Here is a 16212-nt window from a genome sequence, read left to right as displayed (position 1 = left end):
AAAGGGTATTGGAAGATGCAAGGGCTAGGTCACATATAAAGGCAGGCCAGGTGGTCATATAGCTGATTAATTAACAGAATCCTTTCAATCCAAAATGGCTTGGAAAGATGCTTGTCCAGTTCTGAAAGACCACAGCTGAAAATTCAACAAACATCTGTTAAAGGGGAACCAAAACTTTTCCATTATAACAGCAGGCTAAAGGAATCAATGAACACTGAACTACTGCAAAGAATACTTGAAGGAGTCCTTAAGACTGAAAAGTAGGATAAACACATTGAAGAGGTGACTGGAACAAAGTAATAGTATCATAGTCAGCAAATGTGGAACAAAACACCACCACAGATACAGCAGTGAGAGGCATTAATACACACCTTTGAATAATAACATTAGTGCTTCTTATTATCCAAACAAAAAGACATGCACTAGCAGATGGTATAAGAAAATAAGACCCATCTTCTTGCTGCCTCCAGGAAAATATACCACCTATCAAGATAGACACCACTTCAGGGTGAAAGAGTGGGGAGAAAAATGTTTTAAGTGACTGGTACCAGAAAAACAAAAGATGTAGCTGTTCTGATCTTTGACAAAATAGACTTCAAACCGAAGTGAGTCAGAAGAGACAAAGAGGAACACTTCATACTGATCAGGGGACAGTCTATGAGGAGGACATTTCAGTTCTAAACATTTGTGCCCCAAACAAGCACACCCAATTCCTAAAACAAATTCTATTAAATATAAGCTACATAGTAATCTCAACCCAGTAGGTAACTTCAGTACCCCACTCTCACCCATGGACAGGACATCTGGACAAAGGAATATAAGACAGAGACACAGAGTCAAATGTAGTGGTTAGCCATTCCAGCTTTGATCTGGAAGTTCCAACCCCCATTGAGGTTTAGGTAACTGTCACACCTACAAGGTGGGGCCAAGAGAGGACCCTGAAGACCTGAGATCCGGATGCACTGGCTCTCTTGGTTCCTAGACCCTGGAGGTAGACCGAGCAGAGCTCTCCAGAGAACACCACTTGTCTGTGCTACACCTTTCCCAGACCCTGCGACCTATCCCTTCACTTGTAAGTTACCCCACAAAATAAACCTCCCTTTTAACTATGTGGAATCACCTTAATAATTTAACCAATAGTCAAATGAAATCAGAAATAGATCAACGAGACACTCAGAGACATTCCACCCAAACACTTCAGAAAAAAAAAAATTCTTGGCAGTTTGTGAAATTTTTATTAAATAGTTTACAGATTTGGATGCAAATCAACTATCCATAAATATCAGATAGTTGAAACAACTCATTTTATTTTTCTAACAATAGAATAAAATCTAGGAGTCAACAGTAAGAAAAACTATGGAGAATGCACAAACTCATAGAGATTAAGCGGCACTCTACTTAGTGATGAACGGATTGTTAGAGACCTCCGGGAAGAATTAAAAATTTCCTAGAACTGAATAGAATGGGACCACAATATACCAACGCCTACTGGATAAAATGAAGACAAGTCCTAAGAGAAAAGTTCTCTAGTTCTAAGTGCCTACATTAAAAAGTCAGAGAGGGGCTGTCAGGGCGGCTCCGAAGGGCGAGGTGCTTGCTGCACGCACCTGGTGACCCGAGTCAGTCTCCAGAACCCAGGCAAAGGTGGAAGGAGAGCGCCAACTCTGTCCTGTGACCTACGTCAGCACGTCGTCATGGCACCTGGGCACCACGGCACCTGGGCACCATGCCCACTACTAAGTCTTGCCTCTTTACGTGGCCTTGTTGGTCCTTAGCAGTTATTCTGATCTTGTCAACCATTAAAGATCTCCCAATGGCCCCTCTACCAATAGCAGCGTTCTAGGCCCCCTTACCATAACATCAGCAAGAGGAGCATCTGCAACAGAAGCTATCGGTGCCTTTTAATGGTTAATCTCACCTGTTAGCTTGGTTAGACTAAGATATGCCTAGAAGATTTATAATGGACATCTCTGAGCACATCTGTGAGGTCATTTACAGAAACAGTTACATCATGAAGGCTCTGATCTAATGAATGACTTAATCAATTGACAATTCCAAAATTCTAATACACCCCTGAGAGGTAGTAGAATTATGGAAAGTAGAGCCCGTTTTTTTTTTGGAAGTAGGATACAGGTGACAAGGACCTGATGGCTATTATATACCCTGACCATTTCTGTTTCCACTCTACATGGTTTTATTGCTTCCTTGTCCCTATGGTGTGATATGCTCCCCTGTACACTCCTGACACCACAGACTGAGACTCTAGGCAAAAAAGGACATTTGTTTCTTAGGTGGTGTATTTCAGGCTCTCTGTTACGGCACTGAGACAGTTACTTCATTACAGCCCATGTTCCGAGACAGGCTAGCCTGACAGCCACATGCAGCACCGTTAGCTCTTGCCCTTTGCCCCCTTCTGGTTTTTAGACACAGCTCTGTTCATGCTTGCAGTAGATAAAGGTACCACAAAACCAACAACCTTTTAGAGACGCATCCAATCAATGAGATGTGGCTCCTGGTGGGTTAATGCACAGCTCCCTTGCGTTTCAGAAAAGGAAGCCCCAAGATGCTCCCTATTCCCTAGAGCTTTCCAGTTGCAGCTAAGATGGACACATGCCAGGAAGCTCTCCAGATTGGGGTCTGTCTTGTCTCTGCATCACTCTCTTTACTCTGAATGGTGATTTCTGGGCTTATTTCCTAAATTAAACTGAATGTAGACCCTTTCCTCATAGATCTTTAATAGCAGAAAAAGCAAAACAGCATTACAAGCTATATGGAATCAACTTTTGAGGCCTAACATCAACAGATTTCATATCTATCCATACTAAGAGGTGGGCAGGCCAGAGGCCCAGCAGGTAAACTTGTGACCATCTCCCATCCAACACCTGAAACTCACCTCTGTGGCCACGAGACACCATCACCGATGGGACGCCAAATATCACATCTGCAATCAAGTCCAGGAATAGGTCTTTCTTTTTGGCAGGGTCATCTGTCCCTCCCAAGTACTTCTCGGTGGCCACTGGAATCATATTCTCAGAGATTTTCTGCAATGGATCAGAAGGTGACCACCTGACTGGGTGAAGCATGGGGCTCCTGCAGTCAGTTAAGGAGGCGTCACTGATTCTAAACCACTTCGGGGCTCACAGAGCACTCCCGCTGTTGCCCATGGGAGACTGGAAGAAACTCTCTGGATTCACTTTCTCTTTTTAAAAAAAATTTTGATTATCTTTCAATTGATTTTAATTAACCACTATTTGAGTTCAGATATCCCAGCCATGTATTATTCCATTTGCTTTGATGGAAGAGACCCACATGCATAAAAGACCTCATAGATTAAAAACTGTCCTCCAGTGGATGGTCTCTTCAGCTGTCCCTACAGAAGAAGGTGGCTTCTTTATCTCACCCCTGGTCCTCTGAAAAAAGTATTTTTTTGCTATTTTTCCCTGTTCTCTGAGGAAAAGACACCATTTACATCCTCATAATGAAGTTCGGGCTTAATATTTCTTGAAAACATGGAATGAATAAAAGATAAGGGTCAGATGATTTGCGAGTTAGTGATTTTCCTTCAAATTTACAGAGCCAATCATATCTATTAACCTATAAATAACAGCAGTCTGTGTGTCATAAAAAAACAAACTCAAAAAATTGTTTTTATGGTTTTGGTTTTTCAAGATGAGGTTTCTCTGTGTAACAGCCCTGGCTGTCCTGAAACTTGCTTTGTAGATTAGGCTGGTCTTGAATTCAGAGATCTGCCTGCCTCTGCCTCTTGAGGGCTGGGAATAAAGGCACCATATCTGGCCCTAAAAATCAAAAAATTGTAACTAATCTGTTGTCCACCTATCTGATTGGCATCTGAATAACTCCATAAGGAAGCCTTGTGCCTCCAGTCCCTAGATGCACTGGTCTTTCCCCTCTCCCCACCATGGCCTCCATGGTCTTGGTTTTGCTAGCTTTAAAAATAAGCCTTTTTCTCTAAAACTTATCCTGAACTCAATGAGATTTTGATGGGGGGATCATAAGTATGGGTCCAACACACTGAGATGGTAAAGTGGGGGAAAAAAAAAAGAAAGAAAACTTGGGAGCTTAAACTCAGGTTTCCACCATCGAATTGGTCTGTGATTAGAGAAAGCCACCAACCTTCTTTCTTTCTCAACCAGTTCCCATGATTCCCTAGAGTCTTACAAGCATTGGGTAGGACTTCCATAAGAGGGAATTGGCTGTCTTCTGGTCCAGTTTGCCTTCGGAGAGTGGATAGCCCATAAGCTGTTAAACAGATGATTAAGCGTTGTGAGCCATGGAAAAGTAACAAAAGCAAAAAAGGTCAACTAAAAAAACCAAAGTGGAATAAGGTAGAGTTTGGGGGGGGCCTTGACAGGCATGGGAGTTTAAGTTTTTGAGAAATAAAAACAATAGACATATATGAATGAATACAAGTAACACAGAGAGGACACTTAAAGGTATCGATTACATCAAGGCCATAGTGTTCCTTTAGGCAGGGAGGGAACATTCAGGCCATGATAATATAGATGCCAAGGGCTCAGGGACGGAGGACATAGGCCACACACTGCCAGACTCATGGGACAGGGGCAACAAAACCAAGCATTATGTCTGTATGTCTGTGTCCCTGTGATGCCCCCTGAAGTCCTTCTGTGTGAGAGCTGAAGAACTCTGGAATATGCTCACCCTGTCCAAGTTTGTACTCAGAGCTCTGGTCTGGTTTCAGCATGTCTTCTAGCATTGAAAGTCATATCCCAGGCTGATACCAGGGCCCTAAAATGTCTGCTTAGAGAGCTCAGCCTTACCAGTGGAAAACTTTATGGTGAGCAGGCAAGGCCCTGAGGCCTTCTTGAGTAGTTTCTTTAGAAAGCTTCCAAATATTAATCCCTCCTCTGCCCCATGAGGTGTAAATTGGCACTGCAAAGGGCTTCATCAGGGACTCTCAATGCAAATTTACTTGGAAAGTTTGAAGCTTCTTTGGAATGCAGTCATATGGGTGCACAACCCTTGATCAGAGCAGGGAGGATGGTGATTAAGCCTCTGTGGAGTGCATCTAAGAGGTCTGTACGTTCTCACCATTGGAATGATCCAGCCAAACTCCTGCTTGTTGATGCCCACCATGTAGGGCACAGTGTTGAAGCTCTTCTCAGCCAGGATCTCTTCTGGAGTCTTTGGCAGGAACACTCCATCAATGGTAGCGGGCAAGAAAGGATAGGTCTAGGGAAGACAGAAATGTAGCCTCTACTGACTAATTCTGCCCTGCTACATCCATGTCCTCTCTGGCTGTCTGAGGGCTTGGCCAGCATACAGACCACCGTGGCTATGGTCATAGAAACTCAGTGTCTTAAGAGGAACTTAGTCTGGGACTCTCTAAGGAGTCAGCATGTCAAGATGATTATGGTAAGAAAGCAAGGAGGCCAATTTTTATCCAAGGTAAAATATATACCGTATAAAAATGTGTCTGAAAGTTTAGAGTATATATTGAATCTAAAATGTCCATTTATGTGTTAACTTGGGTTAATTATTGTAGATAAGTCTGTAAAATTGCTGAAAATATTGAACTCTCCAAGGGGAATTTGGGACTTAGTTTCTGGGAGCCCCTGCTCACAAAATTTTTTATCATTCTTCTTTTATGAGTTAGTTTATTTTTAATGACACCTTATGCAACACACCTTTCTTACAAATTAGTAGTTAAAAGTTGAATTCATTTATAACAAAGCACTGTTTGGGAAAGGCTTAACATGTTTCTGATCCTAGTTCGGGTGAATATAGATTTATTTGGTTTCTGTCTCACAATTCTGCCTTCTACTATGTCTTTCTTTTCCTTTCCAGTCTGAGTCACACACATGACCACTCTCCAGAATGACATCCCCCTGACTCCCACCACCTCCTGACAGTGATGCAAGTCTCTGTTTTCTCTTTTAGATGCACTGTGATGCTGCCGCATCAATACTGAATTTAAGACCAAAAGGATCACACCAGAAGCTGAAGGAAGTTCCTTCCTAACGTGTGTTTTCTCTGTAATGTGTCGCACATCCATCTGTGCTTGGGGACACTGAACACTTCATCACTATGCTGGAGAGCAACTTAAACAGAGAAATTAACTGAGAGAGTAAATGATTGTCAAGATGCAGCATTGCACAGATCATGACGAGGTTACTTCTGAATATGGGAGAGGAATCAAGAAAATCTAGCATTTCCTCCATTTGACTTCAGACCTGGGCATGATGTGACATGCTTCTTGCTGCCCAGTGCATATGGTGCAAAAGACCCCAATTGTGTCATTAGTGTTGAATCGGGATTGCAAGTACATTTTAGCAAGTGACTTCACAAATAGAGAATCTATGACTAACGAAGGTATATTGCATGTATTTATCTCTATCTAAACCTGAGTGCTTTGGGATACAAAGTTAGTTTTTAGAGGCAATGAGCTCTTTTCTCAAGGTGTCTAAACTTAGGCGTCATTCACTATTTGAAGAAAAAAATCACAACTATCAAGCCATAATCAAGTAGGCTGACAATATAGAATGTGTCCTGGGCATAATTACTGCTGCCTTAGAAAGGGTCAGGTGGTCCAGGGCTCCTTGGAGAACTGCTCACCTGAAGGGGACCACAAAGAGCCTGCTGTTTTGCCATCTGAAGCAGGATCTGAACAAGAACATTCTATGCAAATAAGGAAAAAGGCAGGCACTTCCACACTGGGAAAGGGCCCATGCCAAGAGAGCAGAGTCAGCGTGCCCAGCTAAGCCATGCTGGTCACAGAAGCCTGGCCTTGGAGGCCTGCTCTGGGCCAGGAGAGAGAGAGTCAGAGGGCAGAGAACTTTTTCTAATAGATGGGCCATCTCTGGCATTCAGAGATGTGTTTAAGTACTAATTCCATAAAGGAAAGGTGTTTGTCTTTATTCAACATCAGTAATCCAGAAAAGCAGAGGTCCTTACCTCTTTCAGGTCTCCAAGCAAAGTCAAGATTTTATCAGAAGGAAAATGATATATTCTAATTTCTGTTCATACAGGCAAGTCTGGTAACTTCATGAGGAATCAGAGTGAATAGAGAACGTGAAGGAAGAAAATAGTAAAACTGCAAAAGCCAGACAGCAAGAGACCATGTGGAACAGCAAATGCATAGAGGACTGATCTCAGCAACCACAAGGCACATAGTGATTGCTAAACCACCCGTGAATACCCAAAACTCTGTGAGGCCAAGTGCATTGCCTGCTTGAGTTAGAGGCCAGTGGAGTCCTTCATCTTTCTCGTTATCTCATTGATGGTTAGCAAGTCCTCTCAGAAATTCCTTCAAAAATATCTCGACTCCAATCACATCTAACCACTACACTGCAGTGTAGAGTCTTCCTGAACCTGTTCTGCCCTTGGCTGGTACAGTGGATTTCTACACTGCTGCTCAAATGGTACTGCAAAGTGAGATATGATGCCATATGCTTGCAATCCCAAAAGTTGAGAAGCTGAAAGAGGAAGACCACAAGTTTAAGAACAGCTTAGGCTTTATAGTAGGGCTATGTCTCATATCAAAATGAATAAAACAAGGTAACTGTGATGGTTTGAATAAAAATGCCCCACCATAGGCTCATAAGGAGTGGCACTATTGGGAGGTGTGGCCTTGATGGAGTAGGTGTGTCTTTGTTGGAGGAAGTGTTACTAGGGGGAAGGATTTGAGGTCAGAAGCTCAAGCCAGGCCTAGTGGCTCACTGTCTCTTCCTGCTGCCTGCAGATCAAGATGTAGAACTCTCAGATCCTTCTCCAGCACCATGTCTTCCTGCATACCACCATACTTCTTGTCATGACAATAGTGGATGAAATCTCTGGACTGTAAGGCAGCCCCAATGAAATGCTTTCCTTTATAAGAGTTGCCATAGTCATGGTGTCTCTTATGGCAATAGAAATTCTAACTCAGACAATGCTATAAACATCTAAGATTACTTTTTAAAGCCCACCGAACATCCATCTCTTGCTGAGTGAAAATCTAAATCTTTCAAGTGCTACGAGGCTTTCCTCACTTCCTCAGCCTGAAGCTCGTGTTTCCCTCACTGTCTCCTCTCTGAGCACTCCGGCTTTGTGCAGCAGGCTTCTGCAGCTGCTCTTCCCTCTGCCTGCAATACTGTCTCCAAATTTCCGGACATCTGGCTTTCTTCCTAATCAAGCCACCTCCTATTGGCTGGGTACATCAAACTACTAGCCAACTCTGTCCCCATCTCCCAATTTATCCTCTGTTTTCTGACTACAATCAAACACACCCCATATTTTATTTGACCTGTTGTACTCTCCCTGATCTCGGAATGGAAAACATCAAAAAAAAAAAAAAAAAAAAAAAAAAAAAAAAAAAAAAGGCAGAGTGTGTCATCTGTGCCACTGCTGTGCCCAGCTGGTAAATCATCTCTTGCCAAATGCTAAAACTTGGATGGGTGGCTGAGTCTCATTTCATCCTCACAGGGTTTTCAGGGAATTGCTGGGATTCCCAGGGAGAAAGCCAAGGACAGAGCTGTAGAGATTGCAAAGCTAATATCACCAAATGCCAACCACTGCTGCGAGGTGGGAGGGAGGAGCTGGAGCTAGAGTTTCCTGAGTACTAGGAGGAGGCTGGGGTTGTCGGGAGCACTGCACTGGGAGTCAGGACAGCCACACCTCTGGTCTTCCTGTCTGTGTTACTACAACAGGTGACTTCCCCTCTCAGGGCACACAAGGAATGATGATAATATCATAATGGAGATTTTGTATTCATAACTAATTGGAGCTAAACACTGTTAAGACCCAACATTTGTAATTGAGGAGAAAAAGGGTCCTTACCTCTTTTGGGTTTCCAAGTAAGTCCAGTTTAAAAAGATTCTATAAAGATAAAGGCAGAAGATGTGTTAAAAGCCTTCCTTGTACAAAAGTTGATCATTTGAACTGTGCCTCCAAGATACCAGGGTACCCCCTCCCTGAGCTCTTCCCTGTCTGTGTTATCTGGGAATAAGCATAGAGCAGAACAGGGAGAGGGAAACATAGCAGAAGCAAGGGGAAAGGCCTTAGGACCCAGAGTCAGGATTGGTGGAGCCCTAGGGAGGGTGTCTGCGGCCAGTGTCTATGTTCCTCTTCATTCTGTCCCCCTACTTGTTCCTTCTAGTAACAATGCTTCAAGTTTCCTCAAGGAAAGAGTGGAATGATGTGACTGTCATGGCAGGGACTGGGTAACCTCATGGGGAGCTGGGTTAGATGTGGGTTGGACCAGACAGACAGGATGTTTCCCTGTCCCTCATTTCTCAATCCAAGAGTGTGGATATTGGTGTGTAACTTAAGGTGGCCATGTCCCTGAATGTAGACAGTGGTTCAAGAATGGAAATATGATGGTATCTACCCAAAAGAGTCCTGCAAATTCATTGGGGACATTTGGAGAAGAGATGACTAAGTAAATAGAATATAAGGTTAGAGCGCTATTATCTTTTACTTCCCTAAGAGATGTAATTATTTGGATAGAAGACAATAAAGAATGGAGAGCAGAGATAGAGACAGGCAGTTTCTCAATGATACATTCATAACATCTGGATCCATCCATGTCTTGAATTCCCCATCCAGAACATCTCCGTTACCTAAAGATTCTGTTGCAACTACTCTCTCTCTCTCTCTTTTTTTTTTACTGATCTAGAATCCTTGAAATGAGTGCTTTTATTTTGCATCAGAAGATCCTGATGCCCACAAGCTTGATGACACTCCTTCTAGCCCACCCTTTCCTTTGCTGTGTTCACTAAGATTGATGTGGTTATAATACTGAGGCAGACAAGCACAGGGGATAGTTTAATAACCTGTGACTTTGCTTGACTTGGGCTGTGGATATGTGTCTCTTCTAACTATGCATTGTCCCATGCAGTCTGTCGAGGACAAGATGACAGCTGAGCAGATGAAGACTAGAGTCAAGCATACGGAGTGATGGCCACTAGAGTATAGAATGGATACACTTACCAATTTTTGTGAGGTCTCCATGAGTTCTTCCTCTGTCTTCTGGCGCAGGCAATGAACCATAACAGCTGATGTGGTAGTTTTACATCCAGAAAGAGTAGCAACCAGCTGCCAGAGATCACAGGCAGCAGCAGAGGTCAAGAGCAATGACTATACCCTCCACTAATATAAATGATGAATTCTATCTTGTATCCATTTATCTATCTATCTATCTATCTATCTATCTATCTATCTATCTATCTATCTATCTATCTAATATTTATCAAATCATGATGTTCTGGCTGGTCTTGAACTTGCTGTATAGACTAAGCTTGTCTAAAATTGACAGTAATCCTTTTGCCTCTGCTTCTCAAAGTACTGATATTATAGGTATATGTCACTATGCTCGGGTCCCACAACCAAATTCTAAAGACAATGTAAGTTTGAAAAATGTACTTGTGGTGGTTTAAATGAAAATGGCCCCAGAGGCTGATAAGGAATAGCACTATTAGGAGGTGTGGCCTTGTTGGAGTATGTGTGGGCTTATTGGAGGAAGTGTGTAACTGGGGGTTGGCTTTGAGGTCTCAGATGCTCAAGCCACACCCAGTGTGGCAGTCTCTTCCTGCTGTTTGTGGATCAAGATGTAGAATTCTTGGTTACCTCTCCAATACTGTGTCTGTCTGCATGCCACCCATACTTTCTACCATGACGATAATGAACTAAACCTCTGAACTGTAAGCCAGGCCCAATCAAATGTTTATAAGAGTTGCAGTGGTCATGGTTTCTTTTCACAGCAACAGAAACCCTACAAAGACAGTACTCTAGCCCAGTAAGTTTGGATGCTGATCCTACAGAGTGTTGTCTCTGCTACTAACTGGAATAGTGAAATGAGTTGGATACACAAGCAGTATCCTTCCTTCACTTCCCAAGTAGTTGACTGTAGGTAAGCCATAGAATCTCTTTTTGCCTCAGTTTCTCCGCACATAGGTGAGGGTGATGATTATACCTATTTTTAAGGAGAGCTGATTGATGTATATAATGTGACTTTCTATACTAAAACATGTGCAGAATTGCAGGACATCTACCCAATATTACTTACACACAGGGACTTTGGAACCTGCATAGTGTGGTGTAGATGGAGCCATAGCAGTCCTCGCTACTCAGCCGTTCTCACTTCAGGCATCCACTGAGCATCTAAGCTGAGCTCCATAGAAAGAACAACCCCTGAGGACCCCAGGAGAGCAAAGGACACAGATGCTGTCCAGAGTGGTACTTACCTCAGCGATGGGCTTGACATCTTTTGCAATCAGAGCACCAGTGAGGGACACACCACTCTCGGAAATGGCCCTGTGGAAGAGGTTCTTGGCCAGAGGAGACAACACCTGGTAGGGGAGGGGATAGGAGGAGGGTAAATGCTTACAAGAGGGGTCAGTGGCTCACTTGCTCTTTAAGGTTTCCTCTAGCTGCTCCTCTGCCCTGGAAATTCGTTGGAGGACTATGGTGCTGTGGACATGACAGACCATCATGTCTCCTGATCTGCTTCCCAGACATCTCTTTGGTTTGACATTCCCTCCCAAGAGAACATCAATGGGATGGAAACAAAGGCCAGAGTAAGGGACAGAAGGAGAACTGTGTGGCAGATGCTCATGAGGACAACTGGAAACTGTCCACAAATTCTGTCCTATCATTTCTATTTGTCAAAATATATCCTAAGAATAAAGATCTGCTGTGGGCCGCAGGAATATATCATAAGAACTCAGCTGGTTATGGCAAAGTCACTACCTGGAGGAATCAGGGAATTCCTCCAGAGGAAGCCAAATCCCAAGGAGTTTTTGGTGTTATGTGGCTTGTTATATATCAGCTGTATTCTGTTATGAAAATCATGTGTGCCTTCATAGTTTTTCCAATTGACTTTCCCCTAAGAAGGACTAACAGTGTAGACTGATCACTCTCTAGACATACACATTCCAGGTATTTGGAGAACAGCCTCAGGAAAGGCTTTCTCTGGAATCAGATTATCTCCCTTAGCCACTTTCAAGGACTACAGGAAACACCACCCAGGTGGGCGCCCATTGTTAGTCCCAGGTGGACTAACAATGATAACAGCCCACATGCAAGTCTCCTGACTTATAATAAATTCCACAAGGAGATGCCGCCTAGGAGAGGTGGATGTTAAGTAATAGCTTTACACAATTTAGCTTGGACCCTCCCTTTTATATACCGGGACTTCCAGGGCACAAGGGAGAGAAGAGAAAAGAGAATGGAAGAACTAGATGGGTAAGAATTTGAGAGGAACAAACTGAGATGGGGAAGAACTAGATTGAAGGGCTAAAAGAGAGGACTAGAGGAACGAGATGGAAGGTGAGGAAGAGCCAGATGGGGAAGAACAAGATGAGGAGGAACCAGATGAGCCAGAAGGAGACGGGAGAGGAGCTGATAGGGGAAAGAACTAGATAGATGAGAACCTAGAAGGGACAGAACTAGATGAAGGAATTAAGATAGAACCTAGAGGGGACAGTAGATAAATATAGAGAAATTAGTCAAGAAAGAAGCTAGACATGAGAACAGAACTGAAGCTGTGTATAAAGGATGTTATGCCAGAGGAACTAAAGCAAGTGGACTATAGAACTCATGTGCTGAGATTCTATTTCCTGAAAATAATCCTCGCCGTTAGTAGTTCTCTCTCCTGAGCCCCTGGGATGGATAATATTGAGGCTGGTTCCTCTAATATTATACAAGAAAGATCATAAAAGATATAAAAATGTCAAAGTGCTTATTCTTTGTTATAGATAGCAAAACTTGGAAACAACTCAAGATTCTAATGTTATGAAATTTAGTAATAAGAATTTGTTCTTACCATGAAATACTATGCAATACTAAAAGATAATACTAAAACATAATACTGTTTTATATACAGGAAAAATATTTATGCTGTATTACTATATATTAAAATTTGCTTTGGGTAAAAGAAGAACAAGTGTAACAGATATGTACTCAAGAGAAAGAGAAAAAAAAGAGATTATGCATGGATGGAATGATATAGACAGTTAAATAAAATAAGATTAGAGAAATAAGAATAAAAATACTACAGTAATAATCCCTAGGTGGCAGGGAGATGGGCAACTTTCTTCTTTGAGTTAATCTGTATTTTCTTTTTTCTTTACTTAAGCATTTCCCTCTCTGAGTATGAAACCAATATATGTTTGAAAAATGCATTCATATTAATTTTCTACTCAGCTCCAAGGCAGTTTCTTATAGTTCACATGTTCTTCTGTGTATTCTCTAAACATCACTCTGGCTCAGTCTCACACACCAAGACACTGCACATCCCCCATCTGCATCTGTGACCCATGTCTCTGCTCCATCCCTCCCCATTCTACCTATTCCTCCACTCCCACACCTACTTCCCCAGGACATCCTGGTTCTTTACAGTTGGCTGCCCTCCCTCTGGGGTATGCAAAGCTGTCAGACCTCAAGGGGAGCTCCATTCTGTCTTTGGACCTTAACTCTTCTCTTTGAGTAGATCTGGTTTGAAGCCAAACCAGGACACCTGATTTAACTCATGCTGGAATTTACACTTCTGTTTGTACTTTTTACCCACTGCTACATTGCAGGAAAAAGTGTGTGTGTGTGTGTGTGTGTGTGTGTGTGTGTGTGTGTGTGTGTGTGTGTGTGTGTATGTATGAGAAGGAACTGGAAATTCTTGAATCTCCATATATGAAAATAAGCTTGAGTTTCTCAAGGCAAAAGGGTCTTTGGTCCTTAGGTCTCTGTATCTGATGATGTGTTGTGAGTACAGTCTTGTAAGCAAAGATGCTCATGGCTGGATTGGATAGTGGATGGTTTTTAGGAGATGCAGACACATCAACCCAGGAACACTTACAAGAGCAGAGACACTGAAACCTCCTGCTGACTCTCCAAAGATGGTCACAGAACCTGGGTTGCCCCCAAAGTTGGCAATGTTGTCCTGCACCCAGCGTAGTGCAGCCACCTGGTCCAAATGACCCCAGTTCCCCGGGCTGTGTTCATCCCCTGTGCTGGAAGAGAACGATTAGAGTTGAGGCAGAGATGTCATGGTAAAGCTTGCAAGGATCACAATACCTCAAATGGGCTGGGGGCCCTCAACAACCTCCCAGAATCTGACTGTACACTGCATCCCTGAAGAAGTCTATTGGAATCTCATTTTTATAGCATTGGTCTATGCAGGGCTCTATTCTCATTTTCCAGCAGCTGTGTGCCAAGGGGCCAGTACACATCCAGCACCACTCTGAGCTAAAGCACAGCTGGAAAGAAGCCCCAAATCTCTGACTATATTCAGCTCACACTGCAGACCATGAACCGGTGATTGAAAAGAGAATGATTCCAGACAATGGAAAATGAAAATCAGGCAAACACCATGGTAGATGTGGGCCTGTGCGGGTGATGCTTTAGGTCTTTTCACTGGGAAAGGCCTCTTTGAGACACTGGGTTTGGTGGAGACCCAAATAAAATGAGGACACAGGTCTTGTGAATATCTAAAGAATGAAATTTCACTTAGAAGAAGCAGCAGGAGCAAAGATTCCAGGGTATGCAAACAATAGTGTAAACATAGCTGCTGTGAGCCTAGGAAAGTGCTTCTGTGTCATTATAAGTAACATGGAGACATTGCTCAGAGACATCACAGTACTTCCTTTCTCATAGAACACTCAGAGTGAAATAGCCGTTGTATTAAAATGGCAGGTTTGTAATGATAAACTGTTCTAATGATTATCCCTGCTACAGCCTCCGAGCTTTGAGCAGAGTGGTAGCAGAGGGTCGTAGTGGCTGCTCTGGCATGGGTAAGGCTGTTCCCCAGTAGTTCATTGCTAGGATCCTGGTCTCTTTTATAGTATGGTATTTGTCTGTGAAAGAACACGTGATAGATAGGTGAGGTCAAAAGTGACTATGTCCCTGAGTCCACAGCTCTAAGAGGGGTCTGTACAGAACTCATGGGACCAAGTTCACCAGAAGTAACTTTGTTGTAAAAATAGCAACATCTGGGCTTGAGAAATGGTTCAGTGTATAACAGCATTTCCTACTCTTCTGAAGCATCCAGGTTTGATTCCCAGCACCCAGTGGCATCTCACAATCAACCATAACTCCAGTTCCAGGGGATCTGAAGTCCTCTTCTGGCCTCTACAGGCATCAGTTACTTGGTTCACAGACATATATGTAGGCAAAACACCCATATGCATAAGATAAAAATAAATACATCTTTAAACTTTTTTTAAATAGCAAGACCTCCCCTACCCCTAGCTTTCCACCTTGTCATGTGGTCTTTTCATGTACATTCTGTTCTTCTACAGTGCTTTTTTCCTTCCAAGGGCCCTCAACAGTAGCCTAGTTGATGAAACTAGCCAATCTTCCACTTTCAGCCTCTCAAACCTTCTGTTAAATAAAACTGCTTTGTAATTAACTAGCTTCAGTTATTTTTATCTTATTAACAGAAAACAGACCAATATAATAGCTAATGTGGAGAGAAGAAAGTATAGTTTCTTACCTGAAGAATCCCCAAATGCCAAGGCGATACTGAATGGTCACCACCACCACATTTTCATGGGCAGAGAGGGCCAGTCCATCATAGGTGGATGCACCGCCCACTACCAGTCCACCTCCATGGATCCACACCATGACCTGGACAAGAGCATAACCAACCTTGTGCAGTGAGGCAACTTTTGGTGCTGCAGGTGAGTCGGGGCACAGAAAGCAGACTTGGGAACACAGTAAAGATTGGTTTGGTCATCAGCCTCTAAGCTCTGGTCACTATGGTCACCACTCAAACAACACCAATGCCCATCAAAGCCATAACATGTATCGATCTCTTTCAAACTCTCCCAGCTCCTGCCCAGGATGCAATGTAACTCGGTACTCCCTGTATTTCTCATTTCTTATTTGCTCCCAAGATTCTCAAACTGAGAACACCGTCATGGGAACAGCTCAAAGGTCAAAGATTTTGACCTTTCTCACACCCAGTCTTATTACCCTAGGTCTGGGTGAACATGAAAGGGTCAGCTCTTGTGCTCATCTCTGCTTCATCTCCTCTCAGGTAACTCCTCAGTGGTGAACTAGACTTTCCCACAGGTAAGTGATTTTTCTGGTGAGATACATACTATCCTGATGGCACACCTTCCAAATGTGCCTCTTATGCACACCCAAATCCCCCTACCTTTCCGATCCCATCTCATACTTGCTTTCTCCAGAAAGTCTTTGGTCTTTTGTTAGCATCATTGCTGAACCAACTATGTTCCAGATACTCCAATAGACTTGAGCTTG

At 43.0% G+C, this 16212-nt stretch overlaps 1 protein-coding gene across 2 annotated transcripts in view; it reads right to left on the bottom strand.

Annotated features, from left to right (window-relative positions):
• LOC102927647 (carboxylesterase 1D) overlaps window positions 1-16212 on the bottom strand; it is a 30992-nt gene that overhangs the window by 7554 nt on the left and 7226 nt on the right. For both annotated transcript variants that reach the window (XM_006984054.4, XM_042277307.2), the window contains exons 4-11: window positions 15440-15573; window positions 13805-13958; window positions 11199-11303; window positions 9946-10050; window positions 8794-8832; window positions 5071-5211; window positions 4180-4260; window positions 2894-3041 (exon numbers count right to left, since the gene is read on the bottom strand). In XM_006984054.4, the coding sequence (XP_006984116.1) occupies window positions 2894-3041; window positions 4180-4260; window positions 5071-5211; window positions 8794-8832; window positions 9946-10050; window positions 11199-11303; window positions 13805-13958; window positions 15440-15573 (907 nt within the window). The remainder of the gene's footprint in view (window positions 1-2893; window positions 3042-4179; window positions 4261-5070; window positions 5212-8793; window positions 8833-9945; window positions 10051-11198; window positions 11304-13804; window positions 13959-15439; window positions 15574-16212) is intronic.

Source organism: Peromyscus maniculatus, chromosome 5 (genome assembly GCF_049852395.1).
Source record: "Peromyscus maniculatus bairdii isolate BWxNUB_F1_BW_parent chromosome 5, HU_Pman_BW_mat_3.1, whole genome shotgun sequence".
Taxonomy (NCBI): Eukaryota; Metazoa; Chordata; class Mammalia; order Rodentia; family Cricetidae; genus Peromyscus; species Peromyscus maniculatus.
The sequence above is the reverse complement of the archived record's forward strand: the minus strand, read 5'-3'. Positions and strand labels throughout refer to the sequence as shown.